At 44.6% G+C, this 25,158-nt stretch overlaps 4 protein-coding genes across 6 annotated transcripts in view; 3 read left to right on the top strand and 1 right to left on the bottom strand.

Moving 5' to 3' along the window:
* LOC118505942 (lipase 3-like) overlaps window positions 1-6,635 on the top strand; it is a 12,278-nt gene extending 5,643 nt beyond the window's left edge. Inside the window, exon 5 of the mRNA XM_036042465.1 lies at window positions 2,533-6,635. Within this exon, the coding sequence (XP_035898358.1) occupies window positions 2,533-2,688 (156 nt within the window). The 3' untranslated portion in view covers window positions 2,689-6,635. The remainder of the gene's footprint in view (window positions 1-2,532) is intronic.
* On the bottom strand, window positions 2,763-25,158 carry LOC118505941 (protein argonaute-2). 3 transcript variants are annotated; one of them, XM_036042463.1, is made up of 13 exons: window positions 24,304-25,158; window positions 22,987-23,134; window positions 14,862-14,936; window positions 12,502-13,111; window positions 12,325-12,419; window positions 11,710-11,932; window positions 11,379-11,624; window positions 11,124-11,289; window positions 10,464-10,785; window positions 10,215-10,381; window positions 9,613-10,131; window positions 9,345-9,514; window positions 2,763-8,600 (listed from the first exon to the last, which is right to left on the bottom strand). In XM_036042463.1, the coding sequence occupies exons 2-13, from the start codon at window positions 23,102-23,104 to the stop codon at window positions 8,462-8,464; spliced, it is 2,850 nt and encodes a 949-aa protein (XP_035898356.1). In that variant the 5' UTR covers window positions 23,105-23,134; window positions 24,304-25,158; the 3' UTR covers window positions 2,763-8,461. The 3 variants fall into 3 exon arrangements, with proteins under 3 accessions (XP_035898356.1, XP_035898355.1, XP_035898357.1); XM_036042462.1 differs by having other exon boundaries at window positions 10,464-10,803; window positions 24,304-24,958; XM_036042464.1 differs by lacking the exons at window positions 22,987-23,134; window positions 24,304-25,158 and adding an exon at window positions 21,036-22,076 and having other exon boundaries at window positions 2,767-8,600; window positions 10,464-10,803.
* On the top strand, window positions 22,158-24,102 carry LOC118505943. Its single transcript, XM_036042467.1, has 3 exons — window positions 22,158-22,604; window positions 23,388-23,515; window positions 23,586-24,102. The coding sequence occupies exons 1-3, from the start codon at window positions 22,459-22,461 to the stop codon at window positions 23,759-23,761; spliced, it is 450 nt and encodes a 149-aa protein (XP_035898360.1). The 5' UTR covers window positions 22,158-22,458; the 3' UTR covers window positions 23,762-24,102.
* LOC118505944 lies at window positions 22,471-24,102 on the top strand. The gene is made up of 3 exons (XM_036042468.1): window positions 22,471-22,604; window positions 23,388-23,515; window positions 23,586-24,102. Exon 3 carries the CDS (start codon window positions 23,808-23,810, stop codon window positions 23,991-23,993), a length of 186 nt encoding a protein of 61 aa, XP_035898361.1. The 5' UTR covers window positions 22,471-22,604; window positions 23,388-23,515; window positions 23,586-23,807; the 3' UTR covers window positions 23,994-24,102.

Below are 25,158 nucleotides of genomic sequence, written 5' to 3'. Positions count from 1 at the left end.
ACGATCAGACTTTGGACTTCGGACGGCAACTTAAGCAGCGAAATCGGAGAATCGTGCCTATAATGGGCTCCATAGACTCCTGAGATCCAGAAGACTCCTACAATGAAACGAAATGCGCCATATGTCGCACACTAATACAGCACGGGCACGAGCCCTGGACTATGCTGGCGGAGGACACCAATGCACTTAGTGATGCAAACATCCTGACAGTTTCCAAAGCTGGAAGGATACGCTGTTTAGGACATGTGATGAGAATACCGGACTCATGCCCTACCAGGAAGGTGCTCGTCAGCGACCCGTTCGGCACGAGGCGTAGAGGCTCCGAGCTCGTTGGCTAGGTCAAGTGAAGTCAGAAAAAAGAAGAAGATTATTGTAAACAATAATCCAACACCGAATGAGTTCGAATCTTGACCGAAGTAGTTCGAAAGAGAGTGGCATTTTCTGGCTACTGGATATGACTTCTTCTTCCTCTTTCTCTGGCCGCTTTGGTCAAGCCCGCCATATCTGGCTTACTAGACTTGTTGATACTGCATAGTTGCAGAACCAGTTCTCCCTACGGACGAACAGTCCGGATGGGATTAGACATCCGGTCCTGCCGTATGAAGACCGGCGCCATTTACTAAACATCTCTTATAGGACTGATTCCTGCCACTAACCCGTATTGTATTGTACTTCAACTTCAACTTCAAATGCAACAGAATTGTACACGGAAAACCAAGGATCTGTAGTCATTCCAGGTGACAGAAGATAACCACAGATACCCTGGACAAGATGGGCATAGTTGTACAAATCTAGTAGTCCATATCGGAGATGGAACCGTCGATGTGACAACCACCTTCATCACATCAGTAATCAAATTTGAGCGTTTCGTAGATTGTCTCTGCTGGGTCGACCTGATCACAGTTAGGGACAAGTAGATTACTACTAAAATACATCGGAGAACCTTATCCAATCATTCTGTTCAACCTGAACACAAAAAATAGGACCAATTCTGGATGATTGATACTTGGTTGATTAGATTAAAAAAATATTTGGAAAGCTTCGATCTCATCATCATCATCATCATCATGTTGGCCTATCCTTTTAAAGAGCACGTCGTCGTGACATGGCCCGGTCAACAATAGATCTCCAGGAAACTCGATCCCTGGCTGCAGCTTCCCATCCGTGTAGGCACCCGATCTCCGACAGGTCTCCCTTCCCCTGATCCTGCCAACGAACTCGCTGTGCTCCCCAACGCTGAGGGTCGCTGACGAATACCTTCTTGGCCGGGCATGAGTCCGGTATCCTCATAACATGCCCCAACCATCGTATCCTGCCGGTCTTCGCCACCGTCAGGATGTCCGGTTCGCCGTCCAGCTCAGCAAGCTCGTGGTTCATCCTTCTCCTGCACACTCCATGCTCGAACACACCGCCAAAGATGGTCCGGAAGATGCGTCGCTCGAACACGCCCAGAGCGTTTGCATCCTCCGCTCGGATGGTCGACAAGACTCGTGGCTGTATAGGACCACCGGGCGAATCAGTGTGCGATAGATCTCACATTTCGTGCGGTCTCGAAGTCTTCTGGATCTCAGCAGACGGTGAAGGCCGCAGTAGGCACGATTCCCCAGCACAATGCGTCTCCGAATTTCGCTGTTGACATCGTTATCCGAAGTAACGACAGTCCCAAAATAGCAGAACTCCTCTACCACCTCGAGGTTGGATCGGGCTCTATCACGATCGGAGCCTCCGGCAAGCAGGTATTTCGTCTTCGTCGCATTGATCATCAGTCCAGCTCTTGCGTCTTCACGTTTCAGTCGGGTGTACGCCTCACACACATTCGCTGTCGTCTTGCCAACGATATCTATGTCGTCCGCGAAGCCAAGAAATTGGAGAGACCGATAGAGAATCGTTGAACAGTAGACAGGAGGGTCCGTCCCCTTGCGTCAGAACCCTTGCGTGAGTTTCGAACGACTCCACCAGCATGTTCGATACTCTCACTCTGCACTGCACCCCGTTCAGTGTGGCCTTTAACAGCCGTATCAACTTTCCAGGAAAGTGGTGCCGCTGCATGATGTTCCATAGCTCATTTCTATCTATGGTATCGTAGGCCGCCTTGAAGTCGATAAAGAGGTGGTGCGTAGGGATCTGGCGCTCTCGGCACTTCTGGAGGATCTGCCGAAGAGTAAAGATTTGGTCGGTGGTGGATTTGCCTCCAACAAACCCAGCTTGGTATCTTCCGACGAAATCCGTAGCAAGGAGGGCAAGTCTACAGAACAAGATCTGGGGCAGACGACGCTTTGTTGGAGTAATCAATACTCTTGGGGAATTTTTTGAGAATGTGTAAGCCCCACCAAAATCAGCAGGGCTGCATACAGATAACAGAGTTTTCATTTTAATGTCTCGGACACAAGCATTCCCCAAACTCATAACGAAATAAGATCATCTAAGGTTTTCAAGTTGGGAAGTCAGGCCCCAGTAGACCAATCTCCAATAATAACTTATTTCGCGGTGGAACTGATCCCCCTTGTACTCACTTCCGTTTCACACCAACAGGATGCTCTCCGGCTAAAGGACGAACTTAGAAATGTGAAACACTTCCTCGAAATCCCCGACCTGAACCACATCGGCTTTGTCTATTCCGATCGACTGTACGCACGCGTCAACAGAAAGATAATAGAAATCTTTAATCAAAACCCAACGCAAGCTTAAAATTCTATAAACAAACAAACCAATGTCATCTTGCTGTATCTCTAAAGAAAAAAATAAAGCACACCTGAACTGTGTGAATCGCTTTACAGTTAATATATTCTTTATTGTGGCTGTTACAACTTTCACAAATACCGCAGAGCAAATGGGAAAATTGCAATAAAAAAAAGCACAACGCACAACAAAAAAACAGAAAAGGGGAGGCCAATTTAACTGGAAAATGTATCATTATTATTAACGAACTTCGTCCAGCCACCACTCTTCCCCTCTCCCAGAATCCACTACATTCCCCCCTGGCGCTAACCAAGGGGATGGGATTGGTGAGGGGTAGCGCGGTAGGTGAGCTATGAACACTATAAAAAAAACTTATACGAGAGCAGCAGAAAAATATAATAAACAGTTTCATAAACCTAAGGCATTCTTCTGCCAGCTTATTTAGACTTGTGTGAAGGAGATATCTCGCGCATTTTGTTTTTCTTTTTGTTGCTCTTTGTATGCGTGTATGCGCGGGAAAGGCGTAGAAGCAGATCGTCGTCCTGGTTACTCGAGCGCTCTTACTAGCTTCACCCCACACGCACACACGCACACACACGCATACAATTTCAAAGGCATCTTTGCTTTAATGGATTTCTTTGTATGTGTTTTTAAACGTATTTGCATTATTAAATTAATAAAATTAACAGAAGAGAAAGGCAAGTGAAGAGTGTGACGGCACGCACACAAGCGTACGGCGGCTACACTCTTGCTGTCGCGGCGATGCTGCTGCTGCTGCTGCTTTGAGAAAGCTGATTGATGTTTTGACCCCCGTTTTCTTTACAACTTAACTTAATGTTTTCAACGTTTTGTGTGTTACAGTGTGGTCATACAAATCTGGTACATTTTTTTGTTTTTTCTTTTGGAGAACCGAATGTAGAAACAAATAAAAAACGAAACGTTCGGTAAAGCTAAACCATGATCATCATTGGAGGATTCATTAACACAAGTGTGCTTGATGTCCTAAATGTTATCATCCTCATAAATTGTTGTTTTTTTGGGGGTGTGTTTAATTTATTATCATTTCTCACACACACACATTCCCCTCATAGTACCAATGTGTGTGAATGTGTGTGTGTGTGCGTTTGCGTGATCGAATTTGAAAACTGGATCCTTCTGTCCGACATCTTGCTAAAATTCAGACAAGTACACCATTTTGTTTCTTGTTCATTCTTCCATTTTAGTCTGCGCAAAACAAACGCACACACACATTTATCTAAGGGATTTTTTTGTTTTCGCCAGCCCTTCTTAACACTTTGCAATCAGTTTTGGAATTCTTTTTTAATTTTAATGTTTGGTATGCTCCTTCCCCCTCCAACCATCATAATTCATTTGAGAGTGTGTGTGTATATGTGCCTTTGACATTGTATTCACACCAGCCAGCTCCATTTTTTCTTCTCTTAAGGGGTTTTGTTTCTGTGGGTGTCTTCGCTTTTCCTTAAAGTTTATGCGTTTTTGTTTTTTGTGTTGTTGTTGTGTTTTACTCACTAGAGTTGTGGTTTTTGTTTCGCCCACCTTCGCTCTCTTTTTCATTACTTTAGTTTGCGTGTTTTCCTTTTTATCTAAAATACAATTTTCATTTGTTAAAGTGTTTGTGTGTGTGTTTTCTTGTTTCTTACCATTAAAGATTGGATTTCTTAGCTTTTTTTCTTACCATTTTCTCTCATTCTCTCTCTCTCGTTTGACTACCTTAATATGTTATAAATCCCTTGTATAAGTTGAATATAGTTATTTGTTTCACCTTCTCTCGCTCTCTCTTTCGTTTTCGTTCTTCTTCATTTTTTTCCCTTTTGTGTGTTTGGTCACTGTGTTGTGTGTTGGTTTCCATTTTGTTTTTATCCACTTCACCTTACCCATCCGATCCGATGTGCTTTCTCGCTAGTTTTATGCATACCCTTCCGCATTTGTGTTACGTTTACGGTCACTCGTTCACTCGTTTTCCTACCTGCTTACCGAAGAGAGATTAGAACTGTGGGGGCCCCAAGGACGACGCGCCATCTAGGGCGGCGACCGTGTTTCCCGGATTCTGTTTTTTTTTTTTTTGTTAAATTACACTAAGTAAAATTCATGGGAGCTACTCTTGATGGTGTTTGCATGTGTTTGCATGTGTACGTGAAATGTGTATTAAGTGACGCGCTACACGAAAAGGAGCCTATGCATTGTAATTACAGCTAAAAACCCATTTTTTCAGCAACCATTTTGTTCCGTTTTACTACGCAGCAGCCCCCGCAGCATGGATTTCAAATAAGATCAGTGTGTGTAGCTTATGTGGTGGTGTGGAATTTATGTTCACGTTGAGGTTGTGTGGCTTGTGTTTCATCTACCTTCGGCGAAACCATTTCTCAGTTGCGCATGGTGCAGTTTTGCTTAATAAATATAAAAACTAAAACACGCACACACACACATACAATTCTAACTTATTGGCGTCACTTTGCTACACACTATAGCTGTGTGTGTGTGTCTGTTGTGTTGTTAGTGTCCCATGAACATTTCTTTCGAGCGATACGCTGCTGCTACTGCTGCTGAGAACTTAGCAATTTGGTGATCGCCATCATATTTTACATGTAATCATTTATAATAATGTACTCGTTAGTTTTTGTTTTGTTTGTTTTGTTTCCTTACATACTAATTCCCGGACTGAAGTTTCATCTTATTGGTGGCACACAGTGACCGCCGTACTAATATGTCTGTGGTTTGGTTTGATGAATATGCACGTACCCTTGCTACACCAACACTAGCTGCGATGATAGTGTTGCGTGTAGAGAGAGCAACTGCCTGAGCCTGCCATACTCATCCTCACATCTCTTCCAAGTGATATTATATTTCCACACAGGAAAACGGCAAAAACCTCACCTTGGTTTTCTTTAGAATCATGCTGCTCTGTCTTTCGTTCTGTTTTCCTTCTCGCTCTCGCTCTCTCTCTCTCTCATTTGGCTTGGTTAAAATTAAATAAGGAAGCCACATGCCCAATATCCACACGAGCAAAACAACGGCTGACTACGGATCGCACTCCTACAAAGCTAACCTTCATTAAAATCCATCAATGCTGCTCTGCTTCCTCCTCTAGCCAAGTAATTTGTTTGTGATAAATAGTTTTCTACAATTTTCTTCCTTGATGCTTGCTCGCATTGGCCATCATTAATCCTAAACCGGTTTGAAGAGAAAAATTACCCAAAATGGCTAACGCAAGAAGATCAACCGACAGTAAAATAGGTAGAAGGGGTTTGATTTTAATCGATCTAGTACACACAGAGCTTGTAAGTCGGCCATTTTGTATGAATCCCGGGTGCGTAGTTTGGTACGCGCGCCTTTTTTTACAGTTTTATTGAAACCTTTAGCGATCCGCGCGATATGAAAACACTTGGGGGGTTACTAAACGAGGTGTTGCCTCTTGCTGGTTCTTCTTTTCTGGGTGGGTTTTTTCGTGTATTTAGATTTCGATCGCAAAAAAGGAGAAAAAAAGAATGAAACAGACAAACAAAAATAGCAGATTGTTCCTTTTTCCTCACTATAAGTATCGTACGATTAAGTGTAGCAGCCCGATTTTAACTGCAGCTGCACCCGAGCTGTGTATCTGTCATTTAGCACTTATCCCTCTCTCGCTCTCTCTCTCTCTTCTCTCTCGCTTTGATTAAGGACATCGTTTACTTTTTGACACATTTTGCCTTCATAAAAGCCTCCTTCGATTCGAGACGTTCGAAACTGGTGGATTTATAATTGGCGTGACAATCGCAATCGAGATGGCAATGTTTCTGGGATCGTTTTGTTTTTTACCTTGTTCCTGTAAAATTGTTACATCCTTTTAAATATATTACAATAAAGCTGACGACATATTACACCGATTGCTAGCTTTCTTTTTGAATCTGTGTTTTCTTAAGAATCTTCTTTTACACACTCACACACACACACACAAAAACGTACATCCATCTACCTTATCTCAGAGCTAATTATACATGTGTTTTCTGCACTAAGATTTGATGCATTTTCGTTGGCGCAAATAGGTTATTCGATACAATAATCATCCCCGACAGACGGACCTGCGCGCCCGTTACTCTCTCTCTCATCGCTCGTTCACCTTCTTTCGTGCTTAAAATGTACTGTAAACTTGCTTATTTGATTGTGTGTTCATCATCTTCCATGAAAGAATTCCCGGCACAATGGAGCGGCGCGCGTTGTGTTTGCTGTTGTACAAACAACAAACGCGCACACTCGCCTTACTTTGTAGTAGTAGTAGTAGTAGACAAAGCGGCGTACGGAAAGGTAGGTGGGGGGCGGGCAAATCATATTATGCTTACACCCCCCCAAACGCAAAACACATCTAGCAGTGCACACCTGTTTGAACTATATTATTTACACCGTATATTAAAGCTTGATGATCGTGTTGGTTGGCTAAAAGAATCGTCCTACCTGGCTTTGCATAAGTAGTGGGGCGAGAGCTTGTGCTTGCTTTTCATTGTAGAAAGCAGAACAACCATATAATATGTGCACATCCTTTCTGGTTGTGTTCCGGTGTGGCAGGCGAGGGATAGAATCATGGCTGCACGTACAAAACAAAAAATCTGCGGCACAGAGATCTCGCAGGAGGGGAACAGTGTGATAAAGAATCGTAACTGGAGGACGCTTTTCGCAGACAATCATATACTTTTATGTCGTTGTGTGAGTGTGTTTTCAATAATCTTGTCAAACAACATTACTTGCTGCTAATAAAGCAAACCAAAAGAAAAACCGGAAGCTTATTCAAATAATTAAATTAATCCACTTGATTGCAGGATGATCGTGCCCTCCTGCTGCTCGCGCGTTTAGACGTAAAAAAAATCCCTTGTATTTCAATTGTACTAAACTAGTAAAAAGGACTAAGTATACACATAAGAACATGCTCAGCACTGTAAAACTGTTACATGTTATTGCTTCTGTGTGTGCACGTGTGTGTGTGGATTTCTATCAAAACTTTTGATATCATCAGATTGAGAAAAAAAAAGAGCCGTAAATAATTAAACTCTAACCACAACTAAAGCTCAGTTGATTTTTCCCCCTCTTGGTGTCCTCACACTACCGGCGGAGATGTGACAGGATTTCTTCAGGAAGAAACAGTAACTACTTTAGGAAACTAGTTTGTTTTTTCTGCTTTTCGGTGTATAAATCGCAAAAACCACAAAGCAACTATAGATTAGATTAGATGTATAAAAATAAAATGTTTAACCTTTCGAAAATCTATACATATTTGCATGCGCCCCCCCCCATTTCTGCATGCATTTGGGGGTTGGGTCCGAGAGGGTCCGGTGTTGCAAACTCATGAGCGACACTTTTCTTTGAGAAGTGTGATGGTGAGAAACACTGTGCATGGTGTGTAGCATTTGTCGGTGATAATTTGGTAATATGGAGCAACGGTCGCGGAACTCACACACCTGTTTAAGCATAACGGTCGAAAACTTAAAGCATCAAATGGGCGCGATCAACTATTAAAAAGGGCGAGATCTGGATCGTAGTAGCAGGGCATTGCCGACTCGACCATTGGCACAGCCTGCTACACTGCTACTGCTGTTGCGACGATTCTTCTTCCATCAGCAGAACGAGACCATGGTGTTGGGGGGGATGTATAATAATGTGTTTCCGCTTTTTTGGGATTTGATTTCGACTCCTTTTCTCAGACACGACACGCGCGTGTGTATGTGTGTGTGTCTTGTCGTCTTGGTTTTGTTTGTTTTTTGTATGCATGTATGCTTGTTGGGAGGCTTTGTACAATTTAAGCAAAGTACATAACCTTTTTGGTGTCCGCGTGTACGGTAATGGCACGTGCCATCGCTCCCGGTGTTCTGTCCTCCGAGCAGCCGCTTTGATGAGATCCTTCGCCAGAATCGTGCTCCTTCTCGACCAAATGGTACCTAAAATGGGAGAACGGGAGCGAACAAGCAAGGGTTAATGGAATACAATTCAACATCGTCAAGGGTTTACAGTGCCGGACATAACAATAAAGCGATTAGTTTTGTCTTGAATTTATGCACATGAGTTTGCTCATCTTATTTGGCTTTCTTTCTCTTCTTCTTCATTGGCCTAACGATCTCTTAGGTCTGCCCTTTCTGGCTTACTGAGCTTAATGAGATCACGTAATTGGATAGTCAGTTTTCACTACGGAAGGAGGTGAATGAGGTCTCAAAGACCCAAAGCTTACATAAACGTTTATACATAAATGATTAAAAAAAACTTTAAGCCATTATGCACAGAAAAATTGAGGAATAGCTTCTATAGAAACGCAAAAAGAAAATATTAAAAAAGTCGTAACAAAGTAAGTTTGAGATGGCTACTTGGCCGATATCATAGATCCGTGGGTGCAACGAGAGTGAGTTGCGGGCGACCTATGGGAAAGACCGAACTCGTTGAATTCACCAGTCGACTCGAACTCGCTGCACCCCCGGGACGTCCCGAACCTATGGTAAATTGGGTCAAGAAATGAATTCGTCATACTGCGACATAACACGCTCGGTTAACGCTGGCCAAATAACTTCGATTCTCTATAATTCCACTCCAGTACACCCGAAAGCCATAGTTCAAAGCGGTTAGTAAAGGATGACTCTCCTACTGTATTGTCCAGCACTGTTACCCATTGCTTGCATCCGCTTGTTTCTTACCTCGCCCTAAATGCAACCAGATGTGCGTAGTAGGCAGGAGCTGGAATGGAAACGGATCGCGTACACCGCACGTACGTGTGACACAGCTGATACGTTAGGCACTGCAGCTCGTCCGACTCGAAGTGATTGTCGTCCCAGAGTACGTGGTAATGGGACGGGCGACTCGTGCCCTGTAAAAGCAAATGGGACATAAAGCAATTAGCACTCCGCTCTCTCTCTCTCTCTCTCTCTCTTCTCATTGCTGTAACGGATTTCTCCCCATACGCACCTGAATGCCCTGGTGACTGCAAAGGTAAAAATCGAACTCGGTCGGATGCGTGATGCCCACGTCGACCGTCGTACCGGCTGGAATGTTGCCCGATTTGCCGCTCTGCTCCTTCTTGTCCGCACAGAACAGCCGCGTGTGATGGCGCTTCTGCACCACGATGAACGTGATGCCCGGTTTGTAGTCCGCCTCCAGCTTGATGCACGCCTCACGGATCGCGGTCAGCTCGTGCTGCAGCACGTGCGGGAACTGGCCCTCCGACACGCCGTCCCGGTACAGTATGATGCGGTGCGGTTTGAAACCGCCGGTCGATTTGTAGAACATTATGAGCAGCTCGCGCACCATACTGCTCAGCTCTTGGATGATTTCCTGCCGGTGCTGCTGTACCCGCACCGTTGCCGCGTACCGGGAAGGATGAGCGTCCATCGAACCGACCACCGCCGCTATCGAGGGCTTCTTGTTATCACCGGCCGGTGGGTGGGTCACATCGGCGCCAAGGAAAATGACAGGCTCGTCGAACACCTTCAGATACGAGGAATATCGTTAATTTTAAGTAAGTAATCCAAAAATTGATCCAACGATTCTTCCGCACTAAGCCAACGCACCTTTGGTCTGATCGATGGCACCAGGATCGAATTGATACCGCCCAGCTTGACGTTGATCTTCAGGCAGAGATTGGACAGTGTCTGGGGTGACGTTTTGTTAACGTTCTTAGCCTGAACACACTGCGTTGCCATACCGAGCACCGTGTCACCGACGCGCTTCACTTCCGCTATAGAGAAAAAAGTTAAAAAAAAGTCCGCTTTTCGTTAAAAACCATCGATTACAGTCCCCAAAAACCTTTCGTTGCGTACCGTAAACGGGCGTTTTGCCGGGCAGCACCACGACGACCAGCTGCAGATGGCTGAAGGTGCTCTTCAGGTATCTGAACATCGGCTCGACCTGATCCGGCCCGGTCGCGTACTTGCAGAAGCACGGCTGCCCGATGATCGGCATGCCGGCGTCGTTCGAAATCTTCTGCAGCTGCTGGGTAAAGTTCCGCAGTGCATCCTCCCGGACGGTGCGCTGCGGTGCGAAGCAGGCGATAGCCCACACGCGTATCTCGACGCCGGTGAAAAATTGTTTGCCTCGCATATCCCAAACCCCTTGGTTTGGTAATGCTAAGCTCACCTTGTTCTGTGGACCGGAGAGTAACTTTTTCACTTATTTTAATATGCCTATTGCAGAGTGGGGGCGTACGGCCGATGGCCACTGCCGAGCAACACGTTTGCTCGGCCTTTCTGTGGTGTTTCTGTGTTGGGTGTTGTGTGTTTTGTAACTGGTTGGCTGGGCAATTTCTTACTACGACCGAGCACGCCGCTAACGATCCTACTACATTCAAGCTACACTACTTTTAACAACACTAGAGCATACCTTCTAACCCTCTCCGCAACAGAGCGCAATCGTAGTAACAAATCACCCATCTTCTATCAACACGACGACACGAAACACGTCACACTACTCGGATAACTTACTTGTCCGCTCATGCTGGATACGCGCCCACCGTACTGTAGCTTCGGTGGCGGAAGCACACGGCCTCGCACCTCCATCATGTTGTTCGAGATGGTAAGGCCAAACTCCTGCACGTACGCGTCATTGTTAAAGTCGGCCCGTCGTACCAGGTTGTTAATTTCACGCTCGCTACAATACACCGGGGGAAAACACAGGTTCGTCATTCCGTCCTGGTAAGCCGCAAGCAAGCTGGCGGGACTTCACGCATCACAACTTACCGATCCGGAGCCGATCGAGCCGTTGCCTTGATCATGGTGGACGTTTGCATGTCCGTCAGCTTCTTGATGCAGCGCTGTCCGGCGACAATGTTGCATACCTCCAGCGGAAGGTACGTGTGTTTGTGCTCCTGGCCAACCTGCAGGCAGGGTAGATGCGGATAGCGCAGCTTCATCTTGTACTTGTCGAGGAAGTATTTTGCCACCGTACACTCGACCGTTTGGCCGTTCTCTAGCTGCAATGGGAAGCTGTAAAAAGAGGAAGGGTCGAAGAGCGAAAAATTAATAAAAAAAAAATCTTCCCCTCTTTCCGAGGCGCCGGAAAAAAACTTACGATTGCATTTGTGCGGGTCGTCGGGTCACGTTGCAGACGCGATACTTTCGACGCATCGTACCGCAGTGGGTGATTTCGATCTTGAGCCCCTTGATCTCTTTCGTGAACTTGACGCGCTGCGAATCGGTTAGCGGCTTGCGCTGCTCGTTGATGTCTCTGATGTCGAGCACTTCGCACATGAACTCGATCACCGGTTGTGCTTTGTAGAAGGCGGTGGCCGATACTGCAAAAGGAGAGCGATTGGAAGAGTAAGATAAAATTAAACGATTTGTTCAGTAATTCGATGATTCTCGTAAAATTTCCAAGCAGAAACGTTCTGTCTTTCATTCCATTTTTACGACCTTAAGGGTTCTCTCCTTTACTTTAAAACTGTAGTGATGGGAAAATCGGCTCCGGCTTCGGTGCCCTCAAAGTCGGCTCCAGGATAAAGTCGGAACCGGCCCCAGAGAGGTAGGGTCGGAGACGGTCCGGAGACTACTCGACCGTTTTTTTATATGCTTCATTTTGAATCAATTGCTCCTAGCCTCACTTAAAACAATTCATAGCACACAACTTTGGTGTGATTCGATGTGAGACAGAGCCCTTCTGCTAGCAAATTCCTAACACCTATCTTACCGTCAATGTTAAGCATCATCTTCCACTGTGATGGTCTGACGCTCTGATGGAAACCGAACCACACCTCACGTCCTCCGCCCAGGGGATGATAGTACCTGCCAGAGACAAGTGGCGTTAATAAGTTTTATTTGATTCGCGAAAAGCTTCCCCTCTCTCTCTCTCTTTCCCTTCACTTACCCATCCGGAGAACTGAAGAAGCTTCTGCCGACCGGTGTGTACGTCATGCTCGGCAGATGACGCATCACCACATCCAGCGCCAGTATCGCATCGTACGGTATCTGTCTGGTACGTCCCTCCAGTGCTTCCTCCAGATTGAACAGCGACACCTGTGCCACCCACTTGATCGTGACACGGAACACCCGATCCTTGCCCTCGCCCGGCAACGTTACCTCCAGCTCGACGCGATCATTCCCGATCGGCAGGAGATCGCGCGTGTACAGATTGTTCCGGCCGTCAAACACCGGCTTCAGTGCGCCAAACATCTTGCTGTACGCGTGCACCATCGTTTCGATAATTTCCCGATTGACCTTGCGCGGACATTTGTCGGGCTGGATGTTGATGTCGTAGTGATGTACGTAGCCACGGGGCATCGTGATCTGGAAGTGGTTCGCCCGCAGCACTATCGGGCGACCTTCGCGGCCCAGGTTGGGCCGGCGCGGGCATGTGAAGACCGGCAGGTCTGGGGGTGCTGGTGGTGTGGCCGGTACGACACCGAGTGCCTGCGCCCCTTGCGTACCGGTCGTCGTCGCCACCGTTGTCGGGTTGACCGTTGCACCGGCTGGTGGTGCTGCACGATATGCAATTTGGGGATGCAATTTTGGCAAAACGAATTTTATGGTTTTAAATTTTTACACAAAATTCCACAATCGATTAAACACAGTGAGTAGAGTAGTGATCGATCGTTGAATTGTGTGTAATAGGTGTTTTTGAGATGATCGAGAAAAAAAATCAAAAAGGTTTTGATTGTAGAGAATTAAGTTAAAACGATGGTCGATGTGGCAATGAAAAGGAAAAAGGAAAAATAAACAAGAAAAAAGACATTAAAATGGGTGAACGCGTAAGATGTACATAAAAACACACACACACGGATGGAGAAAAATGTGAACAATGATGGCACTTGTATCGTCTGCGCGATCTAGGATCGTGCCAGAGTAAAAACGATCCTTGGACAATATTCTTCCTTCCTAACAGGACTTCCCTCTCATTCCCTGTAGCCTAACCAACCATAGATCATTTATATTGCACCTGAAACTATTTACACAGAGAAATTGTAAAATGAAACACACATGATGTAGAGCAATGATAGTAATAGTCCGATAAATCCTCGTTTCACTGCTAGTAACTAATAAGGAGGAGTGGTATGTGTTTTGTGCTGCTTTCCACAATGTTTGGGGCCAATTTTAGCTCTAATTTCGTTTCCCTAGCTTTTTGTTTTTGAATTTCAAGTTAAACACAACCTCCCCTACTAGCTAGATTAACGACGGGATGATGTTCGTGTTTTTGTTGTGTGGAGAAAACTAAACAAAAGCAATTGCAAACCGATGTTGAATTTAATGTTTAGCTGAATAAAATCAGAACAGAAAGCTGTCAGAATGCCAACAAAACAAAAAATGGAGGGAAGACGACATACATTAAACGACTCGTCTATCTATGTATCAACCGCAACGATTGGTTAATGCTTTCCAGGGTTTTTCTTTTAACTTTTTAGAACATCGTTAATGAAATGAGAGATTTGCTTATAAGAAGTTAGTTACAGTTAAACGAATATTATACATACAAAGTTAGGAACATATTTACACGATAAGACATTAGAATTTTTGTTGCGCTCTGTATTAAATTTCCCATTATGGCACGTTAAATAGTTAAGCAATGCAAACCTAGCATCAGTGCAACAATCGAAGCATGTAGAACATTCAGCATAAATTACATAAATTGCATATCTGTAAGAACATTGAGGTATCTTGTGGTAAGCAAAACGGCAATCGTCACGGTCGCATAAGAACAAATTAAATTAAATCTATCAAAAGCAACAACAAAAAACAGAACAATGTATGTGTGTGAGGAGCAAAACATCCTGCTTGCAAGTTTCTTCCCGACTCTGCTTCTTCAACAAAACCAACATCACAACAAATCGAGAGAGAGAGAGATCCAGTGAAACCGAAACGTGACTTTCTGTGTGTGTTTCCTCTTTTTGGGGCTCATTTTTGTAAGGCACATTGTGGTGGTAGTTGAAATTTTGATGATAAATTTTGTCCGTTTTTCGAATACAAGTATTCATAAATTAGAGCTTGCTTTCTTGCTTCAATATCGGGGGTTGGGCGGCCGCCGTCATGATTTCCAATTCCCGCATAGGTGGTTCAGTCTCCTGACATGCTTCTATGACATGAAGAATTTTTGGGCTGGCCCAAAGCCGCGAGGATTTGTTCCGTTTTTTCGCGTTCTTAAATGTTCTTTTCATTTCCCGCATGTGTAATTTATGAATAATAGATTCGAAAAAATGTATTCGAAACAAGAAGAGAGTAAGCAGGTAATTTTACGTGAGAGTGTATCGAAGCTGGTCTGCGACTGAGACGGACTTGGAGGCCTTGGCGGCGAAGAAGTCCATGGTGATTCTAAAAATAAAGAGAAGAAAAAAAAGAACGAAAACGATATTTTCTTTGCGCTTTTTGGCTTTTGTTTTTTTGTTGGTTTGATTTGGTTGGTAATGCCAGTGTACCAGAGAGAAGGAGAAAAATTGGGTGGGAATAAAGTCAAAGGAGAGTTTCATTTTGTTTCAAATGGTTTTACAAGGGAACTACGAAACGTTTTGGAGGGAAAATATTTGTACAATCTATCGGGGTGGGATAACTACTACGACAACAAAAAATGGTTACAATAGAGGACAAGTTTCATAGCTACTAAAACAAAACAAAAACGATAAAATTTGAAGCGAATGATGCTACACAGTTTCCGAATCGATGCTCCGATCATTCCTGTACCCCTGTGTTCCTGTGAAAAACGATCATTTATATTGTGCGCCAATCATTTACTACTACTGCAACAAAAATAATGCCACAATCCCGTTAAGTCATACTCCAAAGCTGTTCGGTACGTCAATCGAAGAGGTGAGTCAGTCAGTGGGCTGTTTCTGACTCGCGCGACGACTGATTATTCATCCCCGGCGCGCTATTGCATAGATGCAGCAGTTTAGCGCTGCATCATTTTCGCCCCAACCCTCCCATCGTCCCCAATCGTGTGAGTCATTTACAATGCAAAAGGTGATCGAAAAGCGCCAGAATGCAACGAAGCACAATTTGAATGTTAGAACAGAACCGTTCAGATGCAAACACTGCATAACAGAAAGCTGGTAGCACAAACGATGATGCACGCGTGAGATAAGGGTGAGAAGGTAGAGAGAAAGAGAGAGAGAGAAGAAAACGAACTATATTTTTTATTGTACAGTGATTTTAGGTTGATTTAGGTGTTGATTAGTGGTCGTGGCGTATTTCAACCCTTAGTAACGAACATTATTTCTGCAGCGTCATGCACAGATTAGATGTATTTACACAGCTCGGTTTGGAGATTTACAGGAAGGATTGGTAAAGTAAGTGTTTGCAGTGTTTCTCGAGGCCTTTAAAGAAAGTGTCTACATGCTAAAACCAATGAGCGATTTCGATATAACAAGCTAAGTAATCCACGATTTACAAGGGGTTCGATCCATCTGATGGAATCGATATCAGTATGCAAGCCCGTTGTGGCATTTTGCATACGATTAGAGGAATATTGTAATTTGGCTGTGAAATTCGACAGGGACGATCCTTGTAATAGATATTTTGAATCTCAAACAAAAAATGGAGCATTGCAAGTCATCTAAGGATTCTTGCAATCAAATAATGGAATGTTACAAGGAATCAGAAGACATTTATACTCTCCTTCTTCCTTTACACTACAAGCTCGAGAGGACTCGGCCTGCCATTTCTGGCTTTCTGTGACCTGTACTATGTACGGGGAAACGTTCTCGATGAGATTTGAACCCTGGTCCTGCCGTGAGAAGACCGGCGCCATTATCGCCTCGGCCGCCCCATAATTAATTTATAGTCAACTGCATATTGTTTTCAGCATGTAGACACATGTTTTATAATATGTGCAACACCCGTATTACTGAGCTTTCGAGCGAAAGCATAAATCACAACAATGTGCGGGAGAAGCCTTCCAGAAAAAAATACACCTGCTCAGCGTGAATGAATCTCGCGCGGTAGAAAGCTGAACAAGCATTCCGAACACGTGGAGCATCATCAACAGATCAATCCGGACAACCTTCGCGCAGCATGTTTTACTGTTATGTTCCATATCTCATCCCTAAATTGCGATCGTGGAGTGACATTACGGGGGAGAGGATTCAGTCACAAAGAACCAATTTAGAGAAGAAGAAAAAAAACCGCCCAAACAAGTAGTGGCGCACACTACATTGGAATTCCAACAAAGCAACCAATCTTTCTTCCGAAATGTTTGGTTTATGCTTGCAGGCGCACATTCCACAGCAGCATAAACAGCGGCAATGTTTCTAATCAAGAGAGCGAGAGAATGAGACGACCGCAAGAGCGAGAGCAGCAGTGGCAACGTGCTTGACGACCTGATGTCGATGACCCACAAACTCCACACCAAAATGTATGTTTTTTTAACCGCACAAAAATCTGTTCCATTCCTAACGAGAAAGAGAGCGCGAGTGAGCGAGAGAGTGAGAGAGAGCGAAAAACCGCTAGAAACCGCGAAGCACATTTATGAAAACAAAGAACCACACTACTATCCCGTACCACAGGCTCCTTCGCCAACCACTTTATCTGGGGGGTGTGCGCTGACTGTGGGCAGGCAACGGAAATAACATCGCCGCGAGTTACTAAACATCGCGCCGCAAGGTTGAGGAATATGTTGCTGGTTTCCGTGTTTTTTTTTTTTTTTTGTACTTCTTACACCCAGTCTCTAACAAGCTTAAAGGGGGCCACTGGCCACCGACAACAGACGATTTTCGCTTTGGGGGGCAGGGCGGGCAAGACTTTGGGTGGTGGCGGCAGCAGGTGACGTAGACGTCGCCGAAAAAATTAGGTTACAACGCACAACACAAGTTTAGTGCGTTATAGGCGCAAGACGGAATTCTTGATCGCGCGAGTATGGCTTTTTTTCGTTGGAGAGTCTGTTTTGGTAAACATAATAATAAACATCAAGTTTGGGTGGTTTGGTTCTTATTCTTTTTTGCGGGGGGATAGGGAGGGTTGTCTCCAAAAACTGGAATAAGTTCGAACGGCAATGAGAGCTGCTAGTTGGGTTTTCTAGAGTTCATTTTTGATGACGGAGCAATTCATCGCTGAAGGTGGCGCGTTAGACGACACAGGTAAATAACATTCTGTGTCATAAAACCGTCCACTAACTTTAGAGTTTAAGCACTAAAAATTAATTTTACATGATTAATATAATTGTACACTGCGGGTAGATAGCTATAGCTCTTCCGCATGCTTGGCTCTACAATAATCACCTACGCTTGGCCTTGTCCTATGGATAAGTCCTATAATGGCCTCATCAAGGCCAAGGGAATGTGTCATAGGCTCTGTACATCTACACTAAAGAATAGGTTTAGATTTTCTTCTTTTTTGATACTGCAGCCTTAAAAAATCTCGGCACGCCCGTCTCTGGCTTCTTAAGCTTAATTTAACCCTCAACTGAACAAAAAGCATTAGTCTGTAAAACAGATGAAGATGGAATTGTGAGGAAAAAGACCATTTTGATCACCTCAAATAAGACTTGTGCGGACTCGTTCAAGTTTTGGACAGCCTGATAGATACAAATCATTAGCTTAAAGTAAGATCAAGAGCTTCAAACGATCAATAATTTCCAGGCTTATTTGTTAGTGATGGATTGCTGTTGCAAGGGCATCGTAATTAATCGTTTATTGAAAGACTGAAGGAATCCTGTAAGCTACTTTCGCTCCTTTGTGTTACACCTGCTCATGCCCTTCTACACCTGCTGTCCTCGTGGATCCTCGTGAATCCTACTCCTCGTAGATTCCATCGCTAGTGGAAGCATCACATCCATCCACCCATTTCGATTTGGGAAAATCACACCGACTTCCTTCGTTCATTCGTTCTAAAAAGTAATTGCGAGCTGACTCGTCTGGTGTCATTCTAATTACATGATCAATCTATCATGCCTAGGAAATCACGCAGCTGGAACAAGGGGATGATAGAATCAGATTCAATAGCCATTTGAACATTGCTCTTTGCTATCATTCTTAAAAAATGGTTTGGAGTAATCGTTTAAATTAACTAATTAAGTTTAATCCTCGCTGTTCGAAGGATTGATTATCTAGCAAAGGAAAAATTGAGTCTAGGATGCCTCAATGATAGGTCAAGACTTCCAACAGTTGTGGAGCTAATGAAACAGGAAGAAGAAAGCTATGAGAAGCATGATTGATTGATAAGAATGTCATCTTCAGGATTTCTTCATAAAATATGATTCTTCCTGCTTCCTAGAAGTCAGATTACAAAGTTCTGTGCTTATAATATATTCTACTAAATTTATCCAAAAATGAAGAGGGCCTTGGCTATCGTAAACATGAATCTCGGAATATTATCAATGCTTATGACGCCTTAACGATCAGTTGATCCTCCATCTTGATAGGCAAATGGTTTGGAAAAGGTTCTCCCATTGAAGCATGCCGACAATTCTATCGATGGTTCGATTCTGAGGTGATTCAGAAGTCTCATCTATCGTTCTAATACTGAGTCATTGACCAATACTGCGATATGAATAGCTTTAACTGGGGACTCTAGGGAACTTCTTCATGGTGGGGATGCAGCAAGGGGCTACTATTTTTCCTTATACGTTTGATTAACCAGTTTCAGTGACCAGGAACTGTCTCAATATTTTAGAATGCTTCGCTCAGCGGCAGGGATAGCATCGCATGAAGCTTCTAAAGCAGTTTGGAGCAGAGGGTTTCTGGCAAGAATTGCTCCAATTAGTCTTTAAATAGAAGGTATGATACAGAAGGCGATGGAAGGTTATGACAATCACCAGGACGCAGGCAAACCCTCTCTTCCAATTCGATCTTATCGTTGATTAACTTATTCCCATGCAAATTGCATCACTCGAACAAAATGCACAACATAATTGCATCATAATTACAACGGAACCACAACCATAATGCACTCCGCACCGGATTCTGGATAAAAAAGTGACATGACAACAAAGTTTGGCGCTTTTATCCGGCATATGCTGTGATCAAGCCTCCCCCAACAACGGCAGGTTGTTGACATTTGCCGACGAATTTCACATTCTCCGGGAGCGCAACACACACGCTGCTGCCTATCTCCATCTTTGTTTTCCCTGAAAGTCCATATCCAGATCCGGCGCACTGTGCTAAATATCCAATCAACATGAACCGTTTTGAGCGGAAGAGAGAAACTCGTCGTCGCTTGCGTTGAAACGAACCAATAAATTAACAAACGGCACACACAAGAGACGAACTACACATTCTATGTTGTGCTTTGTCAAAGCGGCGCCATCATCAATGTGCGTATCCGTAAAATGTGTTTACGGTGGTGTGTGTGTGTGCGGGGGGCTATGTTTTCTCGTGTACACACACGTTCGATGTTTTGCGATGTATTATTCAAAGCCGATTAGCTCTCTCTGTCTGCCCTACACACACGGTCACTCGCTCTCTCGCTCGCAACCACTCGACAACGCTCCCACACACACACACACTCATTCCGCGTAATATGCAAGTGGTTAGCACCAATCACACACACTCGCACAGCACCATTCCAGAGGCGGTTTTCACACATTTCGACGTCCACCGAATGCCTATCAACAACATAAACACGCACACAAATCCAAATCACACAGGGCAGGTGACACACCACACACTTTCGACATTGTGCAGCAATTCCAAGCGCATGTGGTGTTACACGCTTTTACAAACAGGACGCGCAACATATGCTAATAAAGTGGCAGAATTTTTCCTCAATGTTGGAAAGCATAAATTCTTTCCCTTGTGTGACGACGACGACCCCATTCGGTGGGGGTATGTGTATGTGTTTTTTTTTGTTGGTTACTTTACATTTGCTCTGATTAGTAGCGAAGAAGAAGACGTACGCATACACACACACACACACACACACACACACAAATGAGTTTCAAAACACACGCACGCACATACACACACACACACACGTTAGCAAACAGCCACTTGCGCACAACTGACGGTTTTCTTCACAAGTCGGACGGCACACACATACACACGTACTCCTATACCATGGCAACTCTAATCCCGTCTAATGTGTGTGGAAAAAAGGGACATTTTCTCACACAGCAATTGCATGCATCGCTCATTCCACATCTATTTCGTCACACCGATTCACAGCAATTTCCTTTTGCCACGATTTTCCACCAATATTTTCCATTCCCCATTACACATCTTCCGATTTAGATTCTTTTTCTTTTTTCTCTTTTTGCTGTAAAACGAAGGGCAACGACGGCCAGGGGACGGGACGGAAAGAATCTTCTACACACAATTAGCCCACCACCACACTAATGCTACGGTACACCAACACCACTACACCGCCTTATTCTGCTTATTCTGCTGCTGCTGCTGTTACTGCTTCTCGGGAAGATGATGGTGAATGATTCCTGATGGCTGAAATGCTGATTGCTTCTTTACCCTTCGGAAGCATTTTACTTACGTTGGCCTACTGGATACATTGTGAGATGTACGTTGTGCTGCTGTTACTAATTCCCGTTGTTGTTGTTGGCTGGCTGGCAGGCTCTCTGGTTGCGCTTACACGTCCTCCACCGTGGGGACACAACACACCACCTTATTTCACTCAATTACGGGGCCACACGGCACTAGACAGGGGTCTTGTCTTCTTTTCCCGTTCGAACTCGCTGCACACACTGACGCACGCACACACATACACACACGCACACGGGCCTACAGCCGTTCCCCACACGGGCCCAGTGCGCGACCCCAAAAAAGCGAACCACACGACGACCACACTTCACGCACGGCACGGAATTGTGCAAACGCGACACCCAGCCCCAGACCGATGCGGGATGGTTAAGTTTTCACCAGTTTTCTTAGATACCACTCCGCAAACAGCGCGCGTTTCGTTGAGCAATCGAAAGAAGAAAAAGAATGATGCATCCGCCACAACTTTTCTCTTTCCGCACAAACACCCTTAAGCGCTGGATCTGTGAACGTGCACATTGTAAACGGAACGCCACCCGAACGGCAGCCGAAGTTGTTCGAAGTGCGAACACATGCAGTTTCGAATTGAGGTGGTTTTCGAATATCGAATTGCATTTTTTAAAGATTTTTATGTTTTATTTTACCCGGTGGCTAAATTTATAACAAATAAAAAATTTCGTTGTTGGAGTTACTATTAAACATGGAGATCTATGCATTGATCTTTCCATAAAGCAAAAGACACTTATTTCATTATGACTTTATAAAAAAAAAGAATTTCAAATGCAATTAGTTGTTATTTTAAGACATCGGATTGTGTGCATTCCAGAAATTTCCCACTATACGTGAATTTTTCAGAAAAACTATTGAACATTTAACATTCTGTAAGAGTCGGTATATCAAACTAGATTTAGTAAACACCATCACGTTACTATGGGTTTGATGTTGCTTTTGGTTCCACTCAATATAATAACATTCCTTTGCCTTTGTATAGCCGAAACTAATGGAATTATGAATGAAATAAACAAAACTACATTAAATGACGTCATAAGATTGAGTTCAAACAAGAACAATTAGTATATCATGGAGTTTCGCCACTAGCAAACATTTTATAACTCACACAATGCAGTTCGAACTCTCAGAGCAATCAAACCAACCGTAAGCGACAATGCTGTAATGGATCCATTACAACATTACATCGTTTTTACCGGTTTTCGAACATCGCGTTTGAATCAAAATATTATACTTTCGAACATTGCTTTCGCCTTGACGTTTCGCCACGAGTTCGAGCGAAACTTCCAGCTGTCAAGTGCGAAATGTCAATCTCCTTTGCACAATACAAATTGTTATGAAACTAGCCGCACTTGGCAAAAACATTCCCTGTTTGTTAATTCTCAAGGACCGATAAAAACCCGGCCATCATGTCCATTAAGGTTGGTGGAGCATTCCGGCGCTCGGGAGGCATTGTATCGGCCATCGGAAAACAGCTGAAGCTGGTCAACCTGAAAGCGGTTCAACGAATCACCGTTTCCTTCGATCCGTTCGACCAGAGCACCATCGCAACGAGGTAAGAACCGTGCCAACCGTGGTGTCCCATGTTCGAAGACGACGCGCCAGGAAAATATGGTTGAAGTTGGTGCTCACTGCGCAAGCGTGTGTCACACACTGCGAAAAACATGAAATAACGCACCGATGAAGTATTTTGAGAACGACGATAGCTGCTGGGAAGCCCATTTACACGAGCAGCTGCATAACGTGCCGTTTTGCTACCAATTTTCAGTGCGTTCCGGGTGTCCATTTGCTACATAAATCTTTAACCAGGTAGAGTAGAAATCGGGCCGTAGTGATTCGGAACTGTGTAGCATCCTTTGCAACGGGAGAAAGTATTTACAAATGAAATGTGGTACGGCAGAGGAAACCGGGCCATCAGACGACGGCCTTTAGCTTACCATTAAACGATTTGCCCATTATTACTCCGTTCAGTTGAATGTGTGTGGCCATATCCGAGTAGGACAGTGGGTGCAGCTGCTGCGTCGTTCCGGGAGTTAGTTCCCTTTCCGTGGACATTGCTGCTGCTTCACTTCAATCGTGCGCCGTCTGAAAGAGGGAAAAAAGCATAGGAAACGGTCATGGGGCTGTGCGTGCGAGCGTATGAGAAAGAGAGACTGCAACGATGGCGCAGGGATTGTTTGTGAGCAATAGGAGAACCAGCCGTTAAAAACGCAGAAATCCAGAACGTTCGATTCGCGCAGAGATACACTCACACACACACACACACACACACACACACGCAGGCATATAACATACAATCCTTTAATAATCGCGTATCTTGCTTTCGATCTTCCAACAGGGAATTTGTGCATCATCTTTCCGCACCGAAAATATCGCAAACCAACCCAACCTGCGTGCTCAAGACGGAGGTAGTGTGCGATCGAAGGCCACCGTCCGTAGTTTTTCAGCTTATCCCCTCGGTACAGGGTAAGTGTCCTTTGAAAGCATCCATCCCATACCAACAACAAGCTAATCTAAATTTGTTTCCTTGTTCCAGCCGAAGCTAAGCTTAAAAAGATTGAACTGAGCAGCGCCAACCTGTCCACGCTCGAGCTGCTTAAGCTTTGCAACAAGCACGTGAGCGCCCTGGCACCGAAGGAAATCGCGACCAGCGTAGTAAAGACCAAGTCGGAGAAAAAGGCCGGTGGAAGCGGTGGTGGCAAGCGTCGGTAAAGCGAGGAAGGTCAAGTATAACCGCCCGTACATCGGAGCGTCGAACATGTCGCACAAGAAGCTCAAGGGCGGCCATATGGCCATCATCGAGAACTGGTACCATCAGATACCGGCATTTACGGACGTGTTTACGGAGGAAAGTTTCTACATGTTTGCCGTCTGCTTTGTGCTCGCCACCATAGCCGTCGTGTTTGTACTGTCCCGGTTCATAACGCTCAAGCCGGTCGATTAGTCGTTTTGGTTTTCAACCCCCTTTTACCTATTGCAATTGACTGAAAGCGGAGGAGAGAAATGTAAGTAAATTCTAGGCAGATAAAGCTTGCAAAGCTCTTCAAAACTGACCAGAATGAATGAATGCGTTTTTGGGGGGTTTAGAACGAGAGCATTGAGAAACGTTGAGTACTCGTTTGCTTTCTTATATCACAATCGGCAAGGATGGCATTATCTTATCAAGCGCACGCACACATCGATTCGTGTTGAGCTGTGTAAAAAAACAACAAAACAAAACTACCCATTTCCTTTACCTGCCCGATAAGGATTACCTGCAACGACGACGGTGCACTCCCAACATCATCATCACCCGTGCGAGTGGTGGCCGATATCGATTGAAGATTGTTCATCAAACTTTTCATTTGCTTTGCCACAAAAACAGAGATTTTATTTAACTTTATAAATCCAAATTTTACACCACAAATTGTAAAGTGTTTTGTCTTCACTTTTCAGTGTCACACACACACTCACACACATTAACAGCAGCAAAAACACTTTGCAAAAATCTACGACTACTTGATTGAAAACCCTTTTCTTGCCTCTTTTCTCCGCCACGTTTCCCCCGCACTGGGTTCACAGGTGTGCGTGCCTGCTTTAGGAGCGATTTTTCACATCACAGGTGTAAACTGCACTCACAAGGTGTTAAATATTAAATGCACCCTTTTTTTACCCGTGATCTGACCCATGCACTCCGCGGGTTCTGGCCACGTACATCACCCTTACAGAAGCGCACGGGGAGAAACCCCGTCACAGCACAGCCCACACAACACAAACTGCAAACCGGGGCAAACGGGGCCTGGAAAAACTTCCAGCTTACTTCGATTCACCAACAGTTCGGAACAGCTCGCGGTCCGGTTGCTGGTCGTGTGTTATGGGACAGAAACGGCCAGCGGCACTGTTAGTATGTTTTACGGCACCAAAATTTGTGCACATACGCACACACAACGGTTCGTGCATGCACACACACACGCACACACGGTTTCCGGTACGGTGGAGCAATAACAATAACACAACCCAGAGAAACAGTGTGTATTTGGGAAATGGCGTCTCAAGTTCAATGTCAAGCCAAAGCACTACACTTACATGCGCCGACTCTGTTTGGGGCGGGAGGTTGCCCGTTGCTCTTC

This window comes from Anopheles stephensi, chromosome 2 (genome assembly GCF_013141755.1).
Source record: "Anopheles stephensi strain Indian chromosome 2, UCI_ANSTEP_V1.0, whole genome shotgun sequence".
Taxonomy (NCBI): domain Eukaryota; kingdom Metazoa; phylum Arthropoda; class Insecta; order Diptera; family Culicidae; genus Anopheles; species Anopheles stephensi.
Note: the sequence above shows the minus strand (reverse complement) of the source record. Positions and strands in the feature narration are given on the sequence as shown.